The 25,772-nt window shown below is 33.6% G+C and overlaps 1 protein-coding gene across 1 annotated transcript; it reads right to left on the bottom strand.

The window, feature by feature from the left end:
• Positions 1 to 6,371: 6,371 nt before the first annotated feature.
• LOC129223613 (zinc finger protein 14-like) lies at positions 6,372 to 23,972 on the bottom strand. Its single transcript, XM_054858075.1, has 3 exons — positions 23,837 to 23,972; positions 19,804 to 20,813; positions 6,372 to 7,825 (listed from the first exon to the last, which is right to left on the bottom strand). Exons 2-3 carry the CDS (start codon positions 20,801 to 20,803, stop codon positions 7,581 to 7,583), a joined length of 1,245 nt encoding a protein of 414 aa, XP_054714050.1. The 5' UTR covers positions 20,804 to 20,813; positions 23,837 to 23,972; the 3' UTR covers positions 6,372 to 7,580.
• Between the last annotated feature and the right edge of the window lie 1,800 nt (positions 23,973 to 25,772).

Below are 25,772 nucleotides of genomic sequence, written 5' to 3'. Positions count from 1 at the left end.
GTATGTGTGTATTTATCTCGTATAACTCAAGAACGGTATGTCCTAGAAAGTTGAAATTTGGTACGTAGACTCGTAGTGGGGTCTAGTTGTGCACCTCCCTTTTTGGTTGCATTCGGATGCTCCAAAGGGGGTTTTTTGCCCCTTTTTGCGGGGAAATCATTGTTAATTTCGATGTAAACTCAAGTGGTGTTATAATTTGGCCCACATTTGGCGATGTATCGCCAGTCTTTTGGTCGCCAAATTGGAGACAAATTTGGAGATTTTTTTAAATTTAATTTAATTTTATTTATTTTTTTAAATTTGGTTTCAATTTGGCCACTGTTGGTGATATTTAGAGAGTAAACTATTGAATCACATTAAAACTGCCAATAATGAGAAAATGACATTAAATTGGAGTAAAAGGAAGTCATGTGATGCACACATCAGCTCGTTTTTTTGTGACAAAAATTTTGGAACAAGAAGAAGGTAAAAATTATCAAACCCTTAAAACAATATTCGTTTTCATTGCTTGATTAAAATTAGAACTGGGCCGTCCGGGCCCCCCCCCCCCCCGGAGGTGGCTAGCGAAGGATGTATACTGAATGCAAATTTTAGCTGAAAACAACAAAAACCGCACAAACTTGTATAGCTAAGCATTTATTTTCCAAAGCCAGGGAGGGGAGAAATTGACCCCCATAAATGACGTGCCTGAAACAAAAATGTATGTTGAATGCTAAAAATACATAACGTAGTACAAACCCTTTAGTTGACTTATTTCGTTATTTATTTAGTTTAATTATTTTATTATAAATTTTATGTCCCATATTTAAGAACACATTTATTTTAGTTCTGTATTTTCAGTCGTTTTCCTTTTTTTTTTTTTTTTTTTCAAATTCAAGCATCTGCCTCTGTTTATGCAAGAATGCATGTCAGCTGCTGATTATTTTCGAAAGAATGTTTTCGTTTTTGACAAAACAAATTTTTAACAAAAATGGTTTTATTGCACCAAAAAAAAAGTTTTATTATTATTATTATTATTATTATTATTATTTATTTATTTATTTATTTTTTTGCGATCGCTATACTGCATTTTATTCTTTCACACTTAAAAATTTTATTACTGTATTGTTGAAAGGTGTTTATTTTGATATTTTTGTAATTAATATCTTTGTTTCCACCAGTTTATTTTTCATACTACGAGTAATGATTGTCAATCGTCTTGACGTGTGTGTAGTCCTATCTCTTCCTATTTTTTTTCCTACTTTTTTAAGTGATTTTTTTTCCTACTTTTCCTACCTTTTTAATTTTTGATTCCTTATTTCCTACTTTTTCCCCTCAAAAAACCACTTCGGGGTCTGAAGCAGTTTGCGGAACGGAAACAGCTGTTTTTCATTCAAAGATGCAAAGAGAGAGGTATTTTTTCGAGAGTGAAGCCGAAGGCTGAAAGGTCGGGATTGTTTCCTGGAATTCTATTCAGTAATTTTTGCTTTAGGGTAACTGAGGATTATACCACACCTACCACTTTCTGTTTTATGGCTTTGTGAATAAAAGCGATTCGCGCGTTGAAACTTGTGGGCACTGGCAATCTATTTATTTTTTCTCCAGTTTCGAGGCAACAGGACTGAAGAATGATGGAGTCATATGTAACACGTTTTAGCTGTAATTAAAAATCCTTTTAAAGTTATAATGAAATTGAAATTCATTTTGATGATTCAAACAAAGGATTTTGAAGGGCAAGTTTGGTTCGTAAAAAAATTTACTTATTTCTCCCCCGGAAAAATTTTTAAATTGTAGTTTTAAAACCACAGTTTTAGATGATCTCTGGTGATTTTGGGGGTATAAAAGGTTTGGTGGCCCCTTCCCGGTAATTTTTCAATATTGAAACTTTAAAAGCACAATTGTGGTTAGTCTACTGTTGTGTTAAGGAGAGCTCTCCTTTATTTTCAAAATTGTAGTTCTAAAAACGCAGTTTTAGACTATCTGTGGTAATGTTAGAGAAAGAAGAGATCCTAGGGCTCGCCCCAGTAAAATATTTAAAATTGAAGTTTTAAAAACGCTTATCTATATTTGGGGGACAAGCAATTTTCTGAAATTGAAGTTCTAAAATCGCAATTGTAGCCGACCCTTGTGACGTGAAGAAAAAGAGTTTTCGGAAGCTCATCCGGAATTTTTCTCGACACTGAAGCCCTGAAAACCAAATTTAAGACGATTTTTTAATAATGTTGACGAGAGTGGGGGAGGGGGAGGAAGAGGGGTGCTCCACTTAAATTTTCAAACTTGTAGCTTTAAAAATGCAGTTTTGATCGATCTTGATAATGTTAGTGGAAAGTGAATTTCGATGCCATTTCCCCGGCAATTTTTTCAAATTGATACTCCAAAAACGCAATTTCAGGCTTGTCTTTGATCGTGTTAAGGAAAGGGGGGCAATGAGGAAGGCTTTCTCTTATAAGTTTTTCAAAATTGCAGTACTAGAAACGCAGTTTTAGATGACTCTTGATGATAATGAGGGTGTTATTCTGGTCTTACAGTGGGATCACTCTCTTGGAAATTTCCCAAAATTGAAGTCGCATAGCCAAAAAAGATGGATCGCACACACCGTGACAGATATTTTTCGGAAATTCTGAAAAATGGATTCAGCTATTCAGCGACATCAAAAATCAGAACTCGAGAATTTTAACGAATCAAATATCCTTCTATACATATCAGAGATGGAAGAAAGTAAATGAAATTTACGAAAAATAATATAAACACCTTAAGAACAGGCTGTTCCACTTCCATCAGCGAAAACCAACTTCACTGAAAGTTTTAATAAAAATCATCTAATGATAAATCAAAACAATCAGTTTAAAAATGGTAGAGAAAATGGGAGTGAAGTGAAATGAAAAATTATTCATAAGCTTAAGCTAGTTAATGAAGAAAATACATTAATTGTCGATTGGAGAGATAAAAAATATGTTATTCGTAAACTTCAAAGAAAGACCACTACAGCACACTGGTCAGAATTATTACAAAGAATAAAACATTTTTGACCTCTCTCCCTCTCATCACTGTCACACGTATTCATCATGCAGAATTGTGCTACTTCGAGAAAATTTATAAAAAATTTAAAAGAAATCAAATCGTCTGATCCAGTTTTAAGACGGACACTAACTCCATGCCGTCTGGGACGTTCCCTTCATTAAAAAAGAGACACGGTCATTAAATTTTGGAAAGAGTACCAGGGCCGTCGCCAGATCACAAAACTGGAGGGAGGGGGTTTGTAAGCTTTTGGTGGCTCCTTAATTGTTTCAAACGCATGTTCCAATATGCAAAGAAAGAGAAAATATGGCTTCTGGTTTAGCAGGGATAGTCATATTACTAGACCTTAGTACTAGCAATATAAATTTAATCGCAAGGATAATATTCAATCAGATTTAGGGGGTGTCGGAGGGCTACTTTCTTGCATTATTTCGAAATTGAAGATATAAAAACGCAGGCTTAGACTACATTTTAAGTTTGGGAAGAAGGAGAGTGGATGTCCAGGATAGGCTCTTCCGATAATTTTCCCAAATTTAAGTTCCCAACACAATCATACGTTACATTTAATTATGTTCAAAAGAGGGGATCCGGGGACTCTCCCTCGGAATTTCCGAGATTAGAATCTAAAAAACACAGTTTCAGACGATCTATGGTGATGTTAAGGGAGAAAGAGACTCTGGGACATCGTTCTATAATTTTTCCAAATGCAAACTTCAAGTACGCATTCCTAATTGTGAATTATTTCTGATTGTGACACACACGTAAAGGGGGGTTCGCAGGCTCTCCCTCGGGAAAAATTTGAAAATTGTAATTCGAAAAATGCAGTTTTAGACGATGCATGGTAATATTAAAGGCAAAGGCGACCCTCCCCCAAAATTTTTTGAAATTTTGAAGGCTCAAAAACGTGATTGAAGAGTTTTTTTTTTTTTTGTAAAAATTTTGTGCACTACCAGTTACTTGAATACGCAAATTTTCAAAATTAAAATTTAATTAACGCAGTCGTAGACGATTTTCAATACTGTAAGAGGAATAGAAGGTTTGGTCTCCTCCGAAAATTTTCTGAATTGAAACCTTAAAAATGAAATTTTTGAGGATTTACGGTAATATTTGGAGGACAACAGTTTCGGGACACCTCAGGGAGTTTTTTTAAATTAAAGTCCAAACGACGAAATTTATTCGACCTTGAATGATGATGAATGATTAATTGAGAGGGCGTTTCTCGGAGGTTACGTTGGGAGCACTCTCATGGTTCTTCGAAATTACTGTCCTAAATACTCAGGTGTAGGCCATCTTTAATGACTTTAGAGTAAGGGAAAAGGGGTGGGGTTTGAGAACGCTTTCCCGGGATTTTTTCAAAACCTAAATTCTAAAAACTCACTTCCAGGCCAGCTTTGGGGACGTAAAAGGAATGGTTTGGAGTTCTCCACTCTTCCTTTCAGTTTGGCTACGTTCCTCCTATCTTCATTGTAAATTTTAATTATTGATAAAAATATTGTGGCAATATTTTCTTCCAATTTTCATTTGCCAAACACGATTATTTACTTGGATTTTCTTTAGTAAAATTTTCAATTTCCCGGCCTAATATTTTTGTTTTCTTGCAATACAAGTGTTTACGGCCTTAGAGAAAGGACTTTTAACATTTTGAACGGATGTAGTAATTTTCTGTGATACCTTAGGTTTCTATTCCACTTCATGTTATTGTAAATATGCCACCTGCATCTCTTGATCAAGTTTTGATTTACTTACGATTTTTCCATTCAAACATTTAGAACTTTTGGTGTGAGTATTCATTACAATACTTTGAATCTCTTTTTGTATTTGAGTGTTTTTTTCTTTTCTCTCTCTCTCTCTCTCTCTCTCTCTCTGTGACTATTTCAAATTTATTTCGACGACCCATACATTTTTCTCCACTTAGCAATGATTTTCAGGAATATTTGTCATTAAAAAAAAAAATAAATAAAAAAAATAATAACATACGGGAATGTTTCGCGACCACTACCCTAAGGGCTGTCCTAATGAAGCTGTCCTATTTATTTTTGTATTTTTTTTTTTTAAACTGAAGGACCATGAAGCATAGTTTTTTATGACCAGGGCCGCCGAGAGACATTGCGTGCACCATGTTAATTTTGTAGACGGTCCTCCCTCCCATTATGCTAATTTTACTCTATGCACAATACTTTAATTTAAGCCGAGCCCACAGTTTCCAACTAGGCAGACATACTCACTCTGCGGCCTTGTGTACTATACTGAATACTTTTTTTTTTTTTGAATGTCTAAAGCGTACATTTCCGCGGGCCTTACTTAGATACTCTTAGTAAAAGGATATCGTGGATGCTACTAAATTGTATTTTAAGACTACGTTTTCTAGTCAAATTTTACAGAAAATACTTTTTGTCACTATTATTTCAATTGTTCATTTATAATTACTATTTTATTTCTTTTAAAACAACGAAGAGTTTAAATTTTTCTTCGTTACTTGCATCTCTAAAATGATATTGGTGACCCCACTTCTGAAAAACTGTGGGAGGGGGTGAACCTGAACATCCCCCCCTTCGCGATGTCTCTGAAGAGTACGTGGAAAAAGTATTATTAATGCATATATATCTTGTTGAATGAGTTTAAATATTTTTTCTTTCCGCAATTCAAAAATTTCATATTCCCCCAAGAAAAAAAAATCTCCCCCCAAAAAAAATTTTGATGACACAACTTGCGCCATAATCCCCCCTCCCCCCCTGTGGGCACCCCTGGTGAATGGCATTTGATCACTTGTGATGTCATGTGCAGAAGCGTAAAAATGAATTTCAATCTGCACACCGATTAAAATAGTTGCTAAAAATATTAAACTTTGTCAAATTATTATTTAAAAAATGGTTAATTCCTATGTTGTTAAGCATGTTCTTTCAGAAAAAAAAAAAAAATACTTTTAAAATTTTGGATACAACCCCATTATTTGATTATAGTGAAGCGTAATAGCAACAAAGCAAAATTTCAATAAAAATGCATAACCAACAAATGTTACAATAACACATGAATAAGATAAATAAATAACTTTGTGCCAAACAGTAAAGAAGACAAACAACGTTAGAAAAAGCACAAATTTTCTAACGTTGTTTGTCTTCTTAACACGTGAATAGTTTATGAAAACACTGCTAACTAGAATGTTTTTTACTATTCTGTGGAATTGAGCGAACTCTTGTAGCTTAACTTGACACTTCATTCTTATAAAATACTTGTCACTCTTTTTAAAAACGTCACGGAGCATCTTCACACCTAGGAAAAATCCTAGCTATTTTCTGTTTTCACTACTGTATGTTTTATTTCCTTGTTTATATCTTTTCAGGCATCAAAATAACTTGACAAACTATTAAAATTGACACATTTTATTGCACTTTTACACTATGATATAATTAACACATGACAATCTATTGTTACAATAAATATCATATGAATCGTCTACCCTATATAACAGCCATACATTGAATTTACACATTTTAAATTCGGAATCTGAGGACCATCTAGTATGATTTGAAATCGTTTTACTAATTCATTTCAAACGGTTTTTAGTTTAATTCATACTAAAAGGTTATCATTGAAAGTCCATATAAAAGAAATAATTTACATCCTACAACCATCATTCAAGTCATTCTAAGTGTAATATTATTTCTAGTACAGTATTTCAGCAAGTTAGAAAGCATAATTTATAAGAGAACTAGTCCGTAAAGTACAAAACACATTAACGATTGTTACGGATGAAATATTTTGTTAAAATCCATAGTTAAAAGCAGATGATAATAACAATTAAAAAAGAAGAAAAAGAACAAGAAGAAACGAAATTAATTGTTTTTCCTCACGTTGTACTATGAGCAGTGGCGTGCTTAAGATTTTAGTGGCCCTGGGCGAATCATATATTTCATGGATTTGGAATTTTCAAATTTAGTTACATACTCAGGGGTAATTCTTAAGTAAGGAGGTGGTATTTAAATTTATATTTAGTGTCATCTTTAAGTTTTATGATTTGAAATTGTTTTGCAAATTCATTTGAAAACGGTTTAAGTCTTGCTAAAAGGCTATCATTGGCAGTACATAGAAAAAAATCCTACGACCTTCATGTGTGTGTAATATTATTTTTGATACAGTATTTTAATGTAAATTAGGAAGTAAGAAGAAAAAAAAACTTAAAGTAGAAAACGGATAAATATTTATTTACGGCTAAAATATTTTGTAAAATTTCATAATATTAAATATATGTATATTACTTTGAAAATTCATACTTAATTATCAGTCGTCTTATTTTAAAAACAAGAGAAGTCATTCGAATTCGCATAATAATAATAATAATAATAAATCTACAGCATAAAATTAAAAATTAAGAAATAATCCAAACTTGTCACCGGCTAAGAATAAGAGGATAATGCAAAACATTGTGGTGCGAAGCTCAAGAGTATGATCTACATCGAAACTTTTCATGGTTTTTAGATTTTTCATATAGTTACTAAGTAAAGGCCATCTAGAATTCAGGCATATCAAAATAAAATTGTGACAAAATAAAAACAAATAAAATATCTCTATACACGAAAATTTCATTAAATGAGTTCAAAGTCATCGTTATTTAGATTCGAATGGTCCTTTGGCGGAAGAATACTTTCAGGTTGATTTGAATTATCGCTTGGAGAGGGAATCTTCTTGGAACCATTTTCTTGAACGTTTTTCTCGGATGCTTTCGAGTCCGCTTGTGCCTTTTTCTGCTTTAGATGAGCAACGATTTTCCTATTCTTCATTGTTGAAACGTGATTTTTGCTACTCACATGCAATTTCGCACTCTCTGGTCCTGTAAATAAATAAATAAATAAGAGCACGAATAAATATGCTTTTAAAACAAGAAATGAATCTGGCTTAGTTGTCCGTTGCCGGACTTTGTGTTCCTTCGTTCTTTTATGCACTGAAGAAGGGGTTTGATTTTATAACAGCTGTTTGCAGTAGCGAATTTTAGGGGGTGGGGCAGGCGGCCCGGCTCCCCCCCCAAAAGGAAATATTGATTTAACTGTTTCATTATATTTTTTGTAATTGACTTACTTCCCTTTATAACATGAAGAAATGGTTTAAAAAGAACACAAAAGACACTAATCTTCTTTACTAATAATAAAGCTCCAAGTCTCTCTGTCAGGATGTCTGGATGTCTGGATCACTGTGACCCGCATAGCACCTAGACCGTTCGGCCGATTTTCATGAAATTTGGCACAAAGTTAGTTTGTAGCATGGTGGTGTGCACCTCGAAGCGATTTTTCGAAAATTCGATTTTGTTCTTTTTCTATTTCAATTTTAAGAACATTTTCCGGAGCAAAATTATCATAAGATGGACGAGTAAATTACGAAATTATCATGACGTGGAATGGGAGAGCGAATGAACATAGCCAATTGGCAAGAAATTCATCATTCATTATTTGTAAACATACAGGCGAACCAAATGACCTTTTAACTTTCTACTACGGGCAAAGCCTTGCGGGTACCACTAGTATTTGAATAAAAGCACTTTTGTTCGTTAATGAAGTAATACTGGAGTCAGAGATCAGAGCGCCAAAAGAGTCAGAGACCAAAGCGACAATTTGACTTACTGGTTCCGAACTCAAAGGAACGTAATACCGCCATTCGTTTATTAATTCTTCTTTGATAGAATCAGTAATTGACCTTTTTTAAAAAATGTGTAAAGATGTGCCTAGAAAAGTCATTTCAATCCAGGAAGCTATTTGAAATAATAGATTTTTTTTTTACAGCTTATAAAAGATGCAAGATGAAGTAAATCACATGATAGTTTCTTGGCAGAACCATAATATTAATTGAAACGGCATGCAGTGTTTAAATTTTTAATAACAAATCAGCAACTGCTTTGAAATTTGCAGAGAAGTAGTTTCTGAATTCTTCAATAAAACCTATATATTATGAAGCTATAATTTTCTTATGTACATAATAATTTATAGTTAAAATATAAATTCATTTAAAAAACTCAAATGAGGTATGGGTTTATTTAATAACCTTGTCCTCGTATCATGATCATTACGAAAATATTCCTAATTAAAACCGCCCATTTTACAGCATTTTGATGAAATTAGTATATAGCGTTTAGTGTTTAATCGGCTTGAAATGTTAAAGATATTTTACTTCCACATTTAAAGTAGAAAAGTGCATAGCATTTATGTATTTTAATTGGCCTTAAGGGATCTGAAAAAGAGAAGAAAAAAATACATTTGAAAATAAAGTCATGAAAACTTCGCGATGAAAAATTGAAATTTGGCGAAGGGGGGAGCGAAGGCTTTTCAATTTCTTAGGCTCATTCCAAAAATTATTTCTGTATCCGCCCCTGGCTGTTCGCAGAGTTTTTTTTTTTTTTTAACTCTTTTTAAATGCTTTTATTTATACATGTATACACGTTGTCAGATTTTTACTCATTTTATTGCTCAAAGTTTTCGACTGCTTCTTTTATATACAATTATAATTTCCTAATGCAAGAATTGGACTGCGATTAAGAAGTTAATTTAAACCGTCACAGTCGTCTGAGGTACATCTGGAAAAAAATTCACCTGTTTGCATTTTTGAATAGAAAACTTGCATTTTTAGAAGTAACCCGTAAACAGCAACTGCTAGAGAAAGAGAATATCTCTACAATAAAAGGAGCTTCCATAAATGACGGTGATGGGGAATGATTATTTATGATTTCTTGATGCATTGATAAACAATGGAAGTGGTGCAATTTCATACATCAAGACTATATTGTAAGAATACTTAATTTCATTTTTAATTTTAATTATATCGTTGACTGTAACTTGAAAAAAAATATAAATAATACGGGAACTTTCTTTGCTGAAGATCTGCGGTAGGACTCGCGTTTCGAACATGGGACTCAGAGGAATGAGCCCTGTACTCTGGTTTCACTCCAAAAAATAAGTCAAACAATTGTAAAATAAATCCATAGAGAGAGGGGAAAAAAAAGGATCGTTTTTGATGTTTTTTTAAAATACTTTAGGATGGAATACCTCACTGAGACTCCCAAATTGCTACAAATGTTCATGCTTTTGAACCTTTTACCTCTATAGCCAGTTAGAAAAATGCTAATGGTTAATATAATGCTCTCTTCTACTTTAAAATAAATAATGGCTATGAACCGACGAAAACTGAGGGGGGGGGGGGGTAGCCATTTCCAAAAAGTGGAAGGTGTTGGGAAAAGACGGTTGGTGGGCCGAAAGTCCATAGTGGAGTTCGTACAATGCGTTGTGTTATGATTTGGTGGACTTTTGGACTGTAGGAAAAATAGTTGGATTCACCTTGAAAGTTTATTAAATAAAATAGTACATATACAGTTCTAAACTAAGCTTAGATATTTAGTTAGGAGTTAAATATTTATATTCAAAACATTAAAGATTTCAATAATTAAGTACATCATGATTCTGCTCTCCAAAGGAATTAAACTTTAATCTACTGGTTTAAATTAAGTTGTGGGAAGTGGGAGCTAGTATTGTACGTACCAAGATTTCGGTCCTTTCTCCATTAAGTCATTCAAAGGCACAGCGCGTTTCTATCATGACTCCGGACAAACGTCTCGGAGAAACGCCGAGCTCTCGAAAGATCGTCTCCTCTACCTTCCAAAACTATCTCTTCTCCTCTCGAAAAATCTTAACTCCTTGTTTTATACTGGGGGATAAAGTTCCCTGATCGGGGCACATTCTCTGGGGATCATAGTTCAACATCTGGAGATCCAGCTTCCAGGAAAACCCTATGCTTTATGGGGTACGGAGTGTCGCAAAGTGTCAGAATGGAATTTTGTTATTCCCAAGTCTTCTATTTTATGGGCTCGAAAATGTCAGAACTTCAGAAGTTATATCCTACAGCTATGACTCGGAAAGGGGGAAAATGTTTGAAATGTCCGAAAGAAGCTAACCCCTTTTGACCCACTGCGGGTGTCACAGAAAATTCCAAGTGTCGCTTACTCAAAACAAGCGGAGGGAAACTTTCCCGCCAAAATGTGTTTATTTCTAACTCTCTATTTTATGAGATGCAACTGCTCGGGGGTCTGAACTATTTCCTGCACGGGAAAAATGTACCGCCGCGCCGCGACAAAAAGGTCAACTCTTCTTAACCTAAAAGACGTTTAAAAATGCGAGGGAGGCTATTTGTAGCGGAATGAAGGTTCAGGGGATAGATATCCCTTTCCAGGCATGTGGGGCAGAAGGTCAAAATCGGCCCCACAATCCTGCCCCTCCTCCGGGAAAAGAAAAACTGGAGAGCAGATGTAAAGGTAAACTTATTAATTGAATAAATATGCATAAAATATAATTTTTCAAAAAAATTTCAAGTTCAAAGTGTAAACCAGAGAAAAGAAAAAAAAATGTTAGAATGAGTGAAGTATTTTTTTTCTCTCTGTGGTAACATATGTACACAAACTACAGTAATGTAAAAAAAAATAAAATAAAATATACAGTGAATTGTAATGGAATAATAATCATAACAAGAGCGACGTATCATACATTCAAATTTTCATCAAATTTAGCCATAATTAAAAAAATCTTGCATGTAATCTGAAATATGCATTAATACATGTATAGAATACATTTGGGGTCTTAATCACGTTGGTTTCTTCTGGATGTCCGTAATCGACTGATATTCACATATCACAAGAAAAAAAATTTAAAGTTTTTTTTTTCTTTTTTTTCTTTTTTTTTTTTTTTTTTTTTGCAGAAAGAGTACATGTACAGAAAAAAAATTTGTAAGTGAAGAAAAAAGATGTAATAGTTTTTTTCCCATGTTGATAGGCACACACACCACAGAGTTTGTTTTACACTTCCTGTAAAGTGTATGGAGTGAACATAGTCTCTGAAGGTTAATAAAAGGTTATAGTTTTTTTTTTCCATATTAATTAAAGGCACGCACACATAACACCGTATTTGTAGGAACTAGTTCGTGAGAGAACTTTGTATCTCGTGAAGTGAGAAAACGTATTTCTCACGTATACACACAATACGCACTTTGCTTCGAATATCCGACACGTAAAGCACTTTTCTCTTTATGTTTATGTAAACAGCACTGTTTTCCTTTGTATTGTGAAACACACACAACGTTACGTTGCATACGTGGAAAACATTTTTTTTTCTTTTGCATTGTGGAAAAATCGCAGTTTCTCCTCCATGTTGACGAACAATTAAATAACACTATATGTTGTAGATTCTGATATCCTTCATCTTGATAAGTGAACTTACAAGAGCATAATATTTTATGGATTGGCACACGCGGAGGATTGTAGTAAACGGCACAGTTTTAATGCTGGATTTTCCGATTCATGAAAGAAGCATACTTTGGCGACATTCGGGATTTAAACACGCGCCAATCAGGTTACTGTACTCAATGTTAAAAAGTTAGTATTTACAAACAAACAAAGCTGGATAATTGAAGGATTCTCTTTTACGTGATTTATATAATAAAGTTGTTGTTTTAAAACCATTAGCAAGTGTACGTTTGACCTTTTTTTTAAATTTTTTAAAATCTGATAGCGTGAACTTTTGAATAATTGGCTTCTACATTCTAAAAACATTTTAGTTCTTTTTATTTCCTCCTGTTTTCGCAGGGTTTGCTGCTATATTAGTACATATAAATCCGACGTTTATTTTAAAATTATCATGATATCTGGTAATTTCGATATTTATTTTTGGAAATACGATGCTTGCAGTATCGTAAAAGAACATTACTTAGTTCCTCAGTTTTCGAGGCTATGTAGCGTGGTGGATAAGGTACGCGCTTAGGGGTAGGAAGGGCGTAGGTTCGATTCCCGATGGAAGCAAACCGTTTTCGTCTTATCACTGCCACAATTAGTTTTATCACCAATTAAAATCCTATAATAATTTTTTACTAAATAAAAATAAATTTATAAAAAAAATCGTTTTTTTTTTAAGTAGAAATTTTTTTAAATGACTTGCACAAATAATGCACTCAATTTACAGAACTACTCTTTTACAGAATTTAATTTTAATTGAGCGAAGAAACGATTTTCGTTGTAATTCAGTTCGACGAGTTTTTTTTTTTAAATAGAAATTTTTTTAAATGACTTGCACAAATAATGCACTCAATTATTCTTTTACAGAATGAAATTTTAATTGAGCGAAGAAACGATTTTCGTTGTAATTCAGTTCTACGGATTTCTTCTTCATACGATATTAAAAGCTAATGTGCTTGAATTCAAAATGCTCCTGTAAAAAAAAAAATAGTTGAAACTTAATTCCTCACTGAAATTTATTTAAAATATCATATATTGATATTAATGAATTTTTAATATGTTAAATGTGTTTAATACATGTATAAAAAGTTCTATGGTTGGGGTCGTAAACATAACCTCGCAACATTGTGAAGGCTACGCAGCGCTGCCGTGCTAGGTTTGCCTCAATATTATTAAAATTTTTTATAAACCTTTAACAAGATTTGATTTGCGTAGTGTTTAAAATATATTTCATTCATCAGTCTGTATCAAAACAAAATGTATGGCAAAAAAAAAAAAAAAAAAAATTCAAAATTCAGCTGTTTTAGATTTAACTACTCTCTTAACTAAATTTATTGAGCAGATTGCTTGTTTATTGTAATTAAATGCCTTAGTTACTGGCTTTTCTAGTACTTTTCAATTTTTTAAGGAACGAATCATGCAATTTATTGGGAGTCGGGAGTAAGGGGCCCCCAACGAAATGGAGGGGGGGGGGCTAAGCTATAGCTTGTTTAGTTTATAGGTAAATCCGGCCCAGCCGAAGATTTATTTCGATGGACTAAAGAGCAATATTGTGAAATACCATTTGTCCCAAATATATCAATCCTTGAAAAAAAAAAAAAAAACACGATATGATACATAAACGGCAAAATTAAGCGTGGAATATTCATTGTTGACCGCGTGAAACTGGCTGCTCTGCGCCAAACAAGCGATAACGCGCCAGGCGCGGATGCCCTCGCCAATTCGAGTTGGACGGTTTTTTCGACTCGGAAGTATGCGCAGAAACGCTATTTCAGCCTGTGTCGCATCTCTTGTATAAAGGGTCGCTAGGTTTGAGCAGTTCAGGCTCATGTAGATGTTATAAAACGCAGAACACACGAGCGCGAAGAACTCAGCGAGTTAGTTTCGGTTTCCCTTTCTCCAGTGAAGGGACCCTGGGGGGATGGCAGCGATGAGGAGAACTCGGGATTCCTAGAAGAACGAGGGGTCCTTCAGCAGCCGTCTTTGACTTGATATGTCCCAGGATTGCCGCTTTGCTGTTTACTCCCGCATATGAGTTGAGGCTGGTAAAATGGACGTCATGATGCGGGAATGGCGATTCGCTGTCATGATTTTCTTTCCAGTTTCACGAGAAATGCGTTGCTCGTTGTAGAGGCGCTGACTTTGCAGATGCACAGATATCAAATGGAATCTTGCAACGATTTCTTTGAAAGTTGGAGCCATTAAAATTTGTTGGAAAGTCTCTGTAGCGGTTTAATTTTCCTTTTGTAGTGACGTCAAATCATGTACGCAATTTGTGTCTCATAAGTGGCTTTCTATAGCCACCAGCTTATAAACAGCATAATGACTGAAATGCTTGGCGTCGTCGACGGAAAACCAAATAAAATACTTCAGGGACACAGAAAACATTGATACATACAAATACCAATAGCTCCAAAAACACATAAAAGTAATTAAATAAAATTTCTAGTTTCTAGAAAATTTTAAATTATAATTCCATATAAATTCATAAAATATCAAAATATTAGACTATAATATTTTTGGTTCTTTTATCATTCTGCATAATATCTAGATTTGGAGAACAGAAATTTTAAACGTAAAGAAATAGACACCATTTAAAATCCGAGAAAATAATTGAGTCTTATTTAAAAGTGATATAATATTACAAGTACAAAGTGATAAGATGAATCCAACTATAATGAATGCAAACAAAGTAATTTCTCTAGCAAAATAGAAAAAGTCACGGTATCATTTAATGTTGCCGTTCACTAACATAAATTTCGCGTCGTCAATAACCGTTCGGAATGGTCACGGCATCATTTACTGCTGGGCCGATACCCCTTTTGACCCACTGCGGGTGTCACAGAAAATTCCAAGTGTCGCTTACTCCAGGGCTTCGCAACCGGTGTGCCGCGGCACACTGGTGCGCCGCGACAAGGAATCCGGTGTGCCGCGGAATTTTCGTAGTTATTTAAAAAGAAAGAGTCTTGATGTATTTTATTTTAAAGTAACGACCGAATAGCGTTTGTATCGATCTGTAACTTCTCAATTCACTCAGTCGATCGTGTGCAATCAGACATACCTAACAAGGGGAGAGGCGGGATTTGCTGCCCCACCTCTTTAAAACTTCTTGACCCTATTACTTTCAGTTTTTTAGAACGGTTTCTAATTTCCACGAAATCAACTAATTATACAGAATTTTTTCTAATTCTTTCGCAAAAGGGAGTATATCCCCGTCCTCCAGGCTGGGGTTGTGCTCTCCCACCTAAAATTTAAGCCCAGCTTTAGTTTTTGTTTTCCTCTTTTCCAGTTCCGATACTAATTTTATTTGATCGTAGTTTCTCAAAGCTCGGTTCTGAAACTTAAAAAATAGGAATGAAAAGAAAAAAAAAATCAAACTGAAAAAATAAAATCTAGACGAATGAATATTTTCGGTAATTGCTATTTGAACAATTCAGAGAGTAAAGCGAAGAGTGCAGCTGCCTTTACTTTCACCTGTTGCATATGTTGGCGCCAATGATCAGACATGTATTACTTTTGAAGATTTTTTTTTTTTTGTTAATCTATACAAAGCAAATTAGCAAAAATGTTTGCTATTGGCTAAATTATCATTATTTATTCGGCTTATTTTAGACACAAATTATTCACGCTCAATTCACCAGCAATGGCATTTTGGCTTGTCTGCATACGCTCAGTGTGTTATTAGGATTGGCGCAAAGCCTCCGCTTTAATTACGAATGTGATATGGAAAAATTCATGGTTAGAGAAGGCTCATCAGCTGCAAAATCTGCGACTGAATGTACTGATACAGAGGACCTCCAAGGAAAAAGGCTAAGTCGCTGAGTAGGCAGTCCAGGGAAGGATACCTGGCGTTCGGTATTTTGTGGATCAGAGATGTAAAATCACCAAGACCTGAGTGTCTCTTTTACAGGAAAAACTTTCAAATGAATCGATGGTCCCTAGCAAATTAAAACGTCACCTGCTACTAAACATCCTTCTTATGTGGGCAAAGACATCGGTTACTTCAAGCGATTGGAGAAAGAGAACTCGGAGCAAAATTCTTTCTTGAAAGCCAGCGCAAAAGTTTCTGAAAGGGCTCAAGAGGTTAGCTATAATGTTGCACGGTTAATTGCCAAAACGAAAAATCCACACACTATCCGTGAAACGCTTACTTCACCAGCATGCAAAGAAATCGCACGGGGAATGCTAGGACCCGGACCAGAGGAGGTGATCCAAGTGCCACTTTCTGACGACATTATCAGAAGATGAATTGATGACATGTCGGGTAACGTAGCAACATTGGTGGAGAAATTGCGAGTAGCTGGAAAATTTGCATATCAAGTTGATGAATCAACAGGCATCGGAAGCTGTGCACAACTCATAGCCATTGTGCGCTTTGATGATGAGGGACGCATCAAAGGTCATTATCTTTTCTGCAAAGAACTTCCTCCACGTGCAGCCGGTGATGAGATAGTCCGCATTCCAGATGAATATCTGAAAAGCAACGGGATCCTTTGGCAAAATTGCACAGGTGTTCGCACCGATTGAGCTGCTGCAACGATAGGATCTATCATAGGGTTCCTGTCGAATCTGAAAAATCGTACATTCATACCATACTGTTTTCTCCATGGCAAAGAACTTACCAGATGAGCTGAAGTCAACTTTGGCTGACGTCGTGAAAATCGTGAATTTCATAAAATCGAGGCAGCTAAATTCTCGAATTTCTCCTTACTTTGTGACTTCTACATACAGAGATTCGCTGACTTTCACGTAGTAAGGTACTATCAAGAATTTTTCGATTCAAGGATGAGGTACGACAGTTTTTGATTCTAAAAAACGAAATGCAGAACGCCAGTTTATTCCAAGTCAAATATTGACTGGCAAAACTAGAGTACATAACTGACAGTTTTGAACATCTTAACGAATTGAATCGGTAAATGCAAGAACAAGGAGAGAATTTGGTTACATGTGTGATGGACAAGCTAAACGGATTCAAATCAAAAATTCAGCTGTGGAGAGAAGAAGTAGATCGTAGGTCATTGGGCATGTGCAAACGGACCATCAACATAGTGAGTGAAGGAAATGGCATGGAAGAAAAGCAGCTTAGTGAGGTGGCAGAACATTTAGTCATACTTCAGGACAAAATTAAGCACTATTTCAAGAATACTAACATAGAGCAGTATGACTGGATTCGCGATCCATTCTTTTCATCTGCGGATGCATCAGTTGAAGACCTTTCTCTGAAGGCACGAGAAGAATTTATGAACCTCAAAAGCGAACGTACTCTTAAACTTCAGTGCCTCTGGACGAATTTTTGTTGCTGGTTAAAAATGAGCATCCCACCAATCTCTGGTCTTGCTATTGATGTGCTACTACTATTTTCCACTACATATCTTTGCGAACTCAGCTTCTCAGCCCTCACACTTATTAAAATCAGCAAGAGATCATCTCTAAAGAGTCTGGATCAAGAACTTCATGTAGCTCTTTCCAACATAGAGTAGAAACATCCAAGGCAGGCTCAAGTGTCTCATTAGTGTCAAACGGAAGTTAGGCGCTTGGTTTTAATTTTTTGCTTGCTTCTTTCTTGAAACATTTTTTGATAAATCATTTAACTGCAGTGTGCACTTTAATGACATGTTTTACAGAAATACTTTGAAACATATCAAGAATAATTTTCTGTGAAGTCTGATATAAGTAGTTCTGTTGTTCATTATCAACCTCAATACATTCGAAATATTTCTACTTTCTAAATAAATTTAAATACACTACGATAGTTATAATTGTTTTATTCATATGAAAAAAGCCCCCATCTCCCGTCTTTTTATTAGTGAATGATAAAAACATTTCTATATTACCATTGCAAAATTAAGTTCAGTGTGCCCCGATGATCTAGAAATTTCTTAAGTGTGCCGCAAAGTAAAAAAGGTTGAGAAGCACTGGCTTACTCAAAACAAGCGGAGGGAAACTTTCCCGCCAAAATGTGTTTATTTCTAACTCTCTATTTTATGAGATGCAACTGCTCGGGGGTCTGAACTATTTCCTGCACGGGAAAAATGTACCGCCGCGCCGCGACAAAAAGGTCAACTCTTCTTAACCTAAAAGACGTTTAAAAATGCGAGGGAGGCTATTTGTAGCGGAATGAAGGTTCAGGGGATAGATATCCCTTTCCAGGCATGTGGGGCAGAAGGTCAAAATCGGCCCCACAGGTGGTCACATATTTGGATTCAGGGAGTCATTTTACGTAAGAATCAGCAAGAATGGTGTCATGAGCAATTTGAAGACTTTTTTTTTTTTTTTTTGCCTCGCTTTTTATTTATGTGTTTTGACTCTTTTATACTGTTTTAATTTTTGAGGCAATGATTTCAGGGACCTTTTAAAAACTTTTGCAGTTTGTGAAACTTTTCAGATTACGTTTTATACAAAGTATTATTTTTAAAAAATCTGATGTGGACCTTACCTTTTTTAAACGTCTATTTTTATCAACTCAAAAGAATAAACGCTCATTAGAAGCAATACTTCTTAAATTAATAGCTGATTAAGCATTTTTCTACGCATATATAAAAGTATGATAATCATAGAAATTTAGGTACTTTTCCGTTATAAGTAGACGTTACTTAGCTCATTGTAACTCTGCGATCCTTGTTCATTTTGTTCATTGCCACCATATTTGGTCAACAAGGAACTACTGGTTGGTTAATATGCGTTATTTTGCCTTTTTAAATGAATTTAAAAACAAAACAAGCCTTTAAACAAGACCAATTGAAACGAAAAGTAATTATAGTTAAATATATATATACATTAGTGCACTCTTAAAAAAAAAGAAAGCCTAAACATCTTTTTTTTTGCAACTGGCACGGTCAGGTGTTGCTTTTATTTATCAGAAAAAAAAAGCTATTAAGTAATGCCCAAATTCTTTACCTTCAGTATTTACGTAACTAAGAAATATAAATTCCAATTGAATATTAGAAAAAGAAAAAATACCAAGAAAATAAATCTGGAAGGTTTTTCTACATTTTTTAAAGAAATAAATTCTTGTAAAATGAAAGAAAATGATACGTAATGGACACATGTTAGAAAAGACTGCGTTTTTGCGATTACGATTTTTTTTTCAATTTGATTTTATACTGAACTGGTAACACAGAAATATTTCTTTTAAAAATTGTGTATTCTTATCATATTTTCAAAAGTAAACTTTGTGAAAGGTCCGTAAACGTACCCAATTTTTTTTTTAAATGAACCCCTGAATGTTAAATTATCTAAAAAGATTACTTAACGAAAAATATTTTCTCCTGAAAGAAAAAAAGAAAAAGAACTCTTTTAATTGAAGGACCGAAAATCCACCTGCCGATGTTTTTAAAGCCGGAATGCCGTCCTTTGTACAAAAAAAGTGACACCCACGTTTAAATAATAAGTGTGTGTTTAATTGAACTTTACTTTTCCACGGTCCTGCCCATGACTACTTTTGAAGCTTAGCTCGAGGAAGAAAATTTTACTTTGTTTTACAGGTAAAAGTGTTACCTGTAGTAAACACTTTCTGAAAATAAAATTGGCATCAAAATGAATTCTCTTACCAGTTAGGCTAACTTTGCAAACTTTGCAGACGAAGAAGAACAAATCATCAGCCTCTTCATCAGAATCCAGATTTTCCACTGGCTCAACCATCATGATTTCTGGATGCGAAGACAAGAACTGCAAAATTTCTTTCTTTGCTTTTTGCTTCTCGTGGTCATTGCTAGCTAAATGAGCCTTCAATGCGAAAGGGTCTGTAAACTTCTTTTCGCATTCCTTGCATACAAATATGTGTTTATCATCAGTTTCTTTGCAAAATTCTTTAATTTCCGACGCAACTTGAGCTTTGTTCACTTCTTTCTCATGAGTTGCGCTTTTCAAATGAATCATATACGGGATTGGTCCACTGAATGATTTGCTGCAGTCTGCACAGGTGAATGCATTTTCGTTGTTTTCTTTGTCTTGAGAATTAAAAGTGTCTACGATGGCTTTCTGTTGAATCTTCTTCTTGTGGACAGAGCTTTTCATGTGTTGATGGAACGACTCAGGGCCGTAGAACACTTTTTGACAGGTCTCGCATTTAGCGATGGGTTTTGGAATGATGGCATCGTCATCATCTTTACCAGATTCTTCCTTTTCATCATCGTGATTCAAAACTTCAGGCAACCCTTTCATTTGTTCCTGTAATTTTTTCTTCTTCAAATTCTTCGCGTGTATATTACTTTTCAAATGAGTGTAATATGGAACATGACCAGAAAATGATTTTTGACAAACATCACATTGAATTTCGCTTCCGTTCTCTTCGTCGCTTTCGGATTTGGAAACACCATTTTCTGCAATCATCTTCCCAACTTTCGACATGGCTTTCATTCTATTTATTGCTTTTTGATGCTTTTTACCCTTCAGGTGTTGTTCGTAACTTTTTACATCCACAAAGTCGACCCCACAATCTTCACATTGCATGAAATCGTCATCCTCATCAGAAGAAACGTTATCCAATATGCGATCCGAATTGGCCTTCTTGTCGTTCATTGTCTTGCCTTCAGATGACTTGTCTACCATTGTAATTTTTCTGAAAAGAAAAAGGATTTCAAAGAAAACTTTCTTAAAACTGCTACAATCTGCTATGCCACTGAAAAGTGATATGGTTATGTTGATGTGAATATTCAAAATCTGGAAAAATCTTGACATTAACCGATGAATATAAACTTCCGCGCACCAAAAATATCGGTAAAAAAAAAACTAATATTTCTGAAAACTCACCGGCGAATGTCGACATTCTCCAATTTTAGTCTTTTATGGCAATACAACTAAATAATTAAGTCTGTCATGCATCTTAATCCAATAACAAACACTAAGATCGAATTATGCGTTTCAATTAAAAATATTTAAGTACTTCAGAAAGTCGATGAAGTTTGCGAGACGTTCCGAATAATTCGGATAATTAATTGCTACGTAAAAATTTCTTTAAATTTAGGTAAGGATCTTTTCTTACAATTTTTAGTGTGATTTCATCAGTTAATATTTTTTAAAAGAGTGTTTTTTTTTCGTTCAAATACATTTAGACTGGGGATAGTTGATCCCCTTTTCTGTTGGGGCTTATAATTTTTTTTTTTTGAAACAATGGAGCTAAATGATTTCACGTTACGTACTTTGAACAGTTTTTTACCTCATCAAAATGATTTTACCCCTTCAAATATTATTTTTGTTAAAATAAAATGATTAAGTTCTTGTAGTTAACATTTTAAATATTGATTCAGACCCACTAATATTCAGTGAAGTTTTTATTTGATTAATACTAAGCTTATTTTCATTTCAAAGTGGATAGGGCAAAGTGAAATATCTCATTTTGTTTACTTATTCAAACATTTATTAAATCACTTACGAATTCATTTATGAGTTATTTCATTTACATTCCTTTATTTATATAATTCACTTATTTGTTCATTAATTTAATTATTTTCTTATTCGTTCATTCATTTATTTTTTCTCCAACATTAATTGATTTATTTGTTCGTTTAGTATTTCACTATCTATTCATTTATTCATTCAATCTTTTATTTATTCATTCATTTGAACAAAAGTATTTTTAATAATCAAATCGAAAATATTTTATTAATATATATATATATATATATATATATATATATATATATATATATATATATATATATATATATATATATATATATATATATATATATATATATATATATTATTTCTCATTTTGCTCCGTGAAAAAAAAAAGGGAAATGTTTCCTTTTTTTTTGGCGATACAAATGTACTTCCAAAAATACAAAATAATATTTCACTGCAAGTGTTATTGTAAAAAAACATTATTCTTTCTTTATATACTGTACATTTCAAAAAGATTTTCTTTTTTTGTAAGAGGTAAGTTATCGTAAATATCACTTTGTTTTCCATTCCCCTGAGCATAATATGCAAAATAAATATAAATATTTTCCGAAAAGAAGCAATTTCTTTTTTAAAGTGCAAATGAATAAAGAAAGAAACTTACTTAATTGCAAGCATTAATAGTACTCCAAAAAAGCATCACTCCCGAAAAGAAATAATAAAAAACTGAACAGATACAATAAAACTCTCAGTAACAAAAATATACAGTAAAATTAAATTTAATAAAATTTTTCTTGATATCTGATATGACATCAACACTGTATGAATATAACAACCGTATTAAAAATTGTTCTCATGTATTTCAGATAGTGTAGATTCACTATGAGTTCACTGGGATAAATAAATGTTTTCATTGAAAATGATTATTTTCGTTACAATTAAGCAGGAAGTTATGGTTTGTCACCAACTTTTTTTTCTGACTTTTTCAAAGTTAACGATAATTTTTATCAGTTCTGCTGAGTGGTGTTCCCATAGGGTATACTCCATATACGTTGTATACTCTCAAACATTTTTTAGACACATGTATATGATCATACATGTATATGATCGCATACATATATTGTGCGTAATGGATAACTGGAGTATACCTTAGAAAAGTGGATGGGAACATCACTGGTTCTATTCGTTACTTCAAATTTATTCTCAACGATTGGAAATATTACGCATGAATAACAAAGCTTAATTAGTCTTGTAACAATGAAAAAATAACACTGGCGGGCGTTTCAGTTTTTCCTCTATGACACTTGAAAACTCGCGCTGAAAATGATCGCAAAATTTCGTTTAAAGGCAAGATTTCCGAATCAAGTTTATAATGAAAATTAAAACAAACATACAGTTTTAATAGCTTTTAACAAAAATTTTAGTAACAATTCAGTTTAAAAAACGAAAAAACGAATGAATAGTATAATAGTATAGAGTAAAAAAATAACAATAACAAATTTTGAAGCGTAAAAAAACTCACTTAATTTGATTATTTCTTTCTGAAAATTGTACATTTTAGAGGTTTCTCTTTTTAGCTTTCAAATTTTGCTCTTCTTAAAAAGTTTAAAACGTAAAAAAAAAGCTTGCATGCTTAAAAAGGAAATTTATATTTTGTATCAACTCTTCGAATAACGGAGACAATATTGACTGAAGGAAAATGTAGAGCTGTTTTTAAAAAAAAGAAAAGCTTCTGAAATAATTTTCAATCATTGAAAAATAATAACAACTTAATCAATTAATTAACCTAAAGATAGGGAAAGTGCAATCAATTATTCATTTCAGAAAAATAAATCAAATATTAGTTTTTTATCATCAAAGTGATGCAGACTAAAAAAATAGATTCACTCCAAATGTTTTCCATCAGTTAGCCATTAGCTTCAATAAGTTAAGTAAAATAGCAATTTAAAAAATCTGTAGGTATTTTTTGACAACAGCAGATTTCGGCTAACTCTTGAATTTTACTTTTTAAAAATTTGAGACAAGTCTTAGCCTGAAGAATTTGAGACAAACTCAATAATATTTTACTAGTTAAAATTGTATCTAAATGCTTAATAAGAATTATTTAACATGAGAATTTACACAAAATTGAACTTCAGTATTAAAAGTCGCAGACTAAAAAATGTATTTCATCACTGGTTGAAAATAACAGAAACCATGAGAAACAAATATTTGATCTCTTAACCGCAAAAATAAACTTACCGTTACCAGCTTCTCTTAGTCACAAAATCAACTTCTTTTATTTAAACAGCGGAATAATTTTCTTCTCTTTTCAACACTAACGTCACCGGCTTTTCCTACTACTAATGAGCAAGTCAACAACTTTATACTTCCGAACTACAAACTGAAACCAAACTGATAAACAGCCGTCGGAAAGTTGAACTAATCATTCTTCAGAGTCACGTGGTCTTCCCGGGACTCAGTGGTCCTTCTCGCGCTCCCGCATCACCGCTCCTCAGTTCAACTTCCGAATCTCTTTCAGTTTTAGTTCGTGGTTCGTGATTAGAGAGTGACTCAGAAATGAACTCTCCATTCTTAACTGCCAGTAAAAGGATCCATTTTCATCACATTTCAAAACTTTCGTTGTTATATGAAAAATATAAAAAAAAAAAAACTTAATATGAAACTAATGCATAAGGTGACCATTTATTCATTTTCTCAAAACGGGAGACATAAATATTTTCTGTCTTTTCAACTGCATTTAAAAACAAAGATACTTTTTTTAATTGCGAATTTTTTTACTTCCTTTTACAAAAAAAAAAGGAAGTACTATATTCAAGAAAAAATTTTCACCCAAAAATCGGTCTTAATTTCCATTTTGATCATCCCCAAATGAATGTTGAGTTTTTTTTTCAACCCGACCACACGTGGATATGTGCCTAGGAACGTAAGACACCCGAGATATCCATTTTGACGTTCCCCGAGTTAATTACAACGAGTTTTCTCGTGGCGTCTGTATGTACGTATGTATGTGCGTATGTGTGTATGTATGTCGCATAACTCAAGAACGGAATGTCCTAGAATGTTGAAATTTGGTACGTAGACTCCTAGTAGGGTCTAGTTGTGCACCTTCTTTTTTGGTTGCATTCGTATGCTCCAAAGGGGGTCTTTTGCTCCTTTTTTTTGGGGGGGGGGAATCATTGTTAATTTCGATGTAAACTCACGTGGTGTTATAATTTGGCGGACACTTGGCGATATATCGCCAGTCTTTTGGTCGCAAAGTTTTTTCAAGGAGGAGTTTTTCGCAAGGAGTTGAGTGAAGGGCAAAACCAACGTAAATAAAGCACTAACTATGAAGAAAATACAGCATACAGCTGTCTCAAGGCTACAATGGAGTCTCTTCATCAGTGCATAAAAGGACTTCATCGGTTCTTTTTATAAATAACCAAGAATAAACTCTTGATAATTTATTTCCTCATAAAGTCATAATTGAAGCTTTCTATGATAAATAAATAAATAGAAGTAAAATTAAAATCATGTATTCTTAAGTATGCGTGGAATGCCTTTTGCAGTATCTACAAATAAATCACAAGTCTGTTGTACATTATCACAGATATGTGTGTTACAATGATGTAGTGTTACACTATGATTATGAATTATCATTTATAATACTTATCATTTATCATTTATAATACATATCCACAACATGTTGTACATTATCATTATGTTGATTATCACAACTTTAAAAATCAAAAGATCAACACACATTTTGTTTACGTACCAAAAAATAAAGATATTCTTTTAACTCATTTCAATCAAAAAGACTTTGTCATCAAAATTAATGTTTATTGAATCTTCCGCCGGATTCATACAGCGGACTTCTTTTATTATATTGGAACCAAAAAGACTCTTTGAAAGGTGAAAATTTGGTACTAAATTTTTTGTAACAGCACAGAGTTACACAGATATTTTCTGTTTTCAAAATTTTATACATCATTTTTTTTTCCCCTAGCTCTGACTACATCGTCTATCGTCAATGTCGAAAATTGTGCAGGTATTAGACCCATTTTATGCCTACTCTTAAGTGCTCTTGAATTTCTTAAGTAACTTTTTCTCATTCAAGTATTCTGCAGAGTTAATATTAAAATACACTACAGAGTCCTTCAATGATACACGGCTTACCTCTATAAATCAACAA

Source organism: Uloborus diversus, chromosome 1, assembly GCF_026930045.1.
Source record: "Uloborus diversus isolate 005 chromosome 1, Udiv.v.3.1, whole genome shotgun sequence".
NCBI lineage: Eukaryota > Metazoa > Arthropoda > Arachnida > Araneae > Uloboridae > Uloborus > Uloborus diversus.
This window is presented reverse-complemented; position numbering and strand designations above follow the sequence as displayed.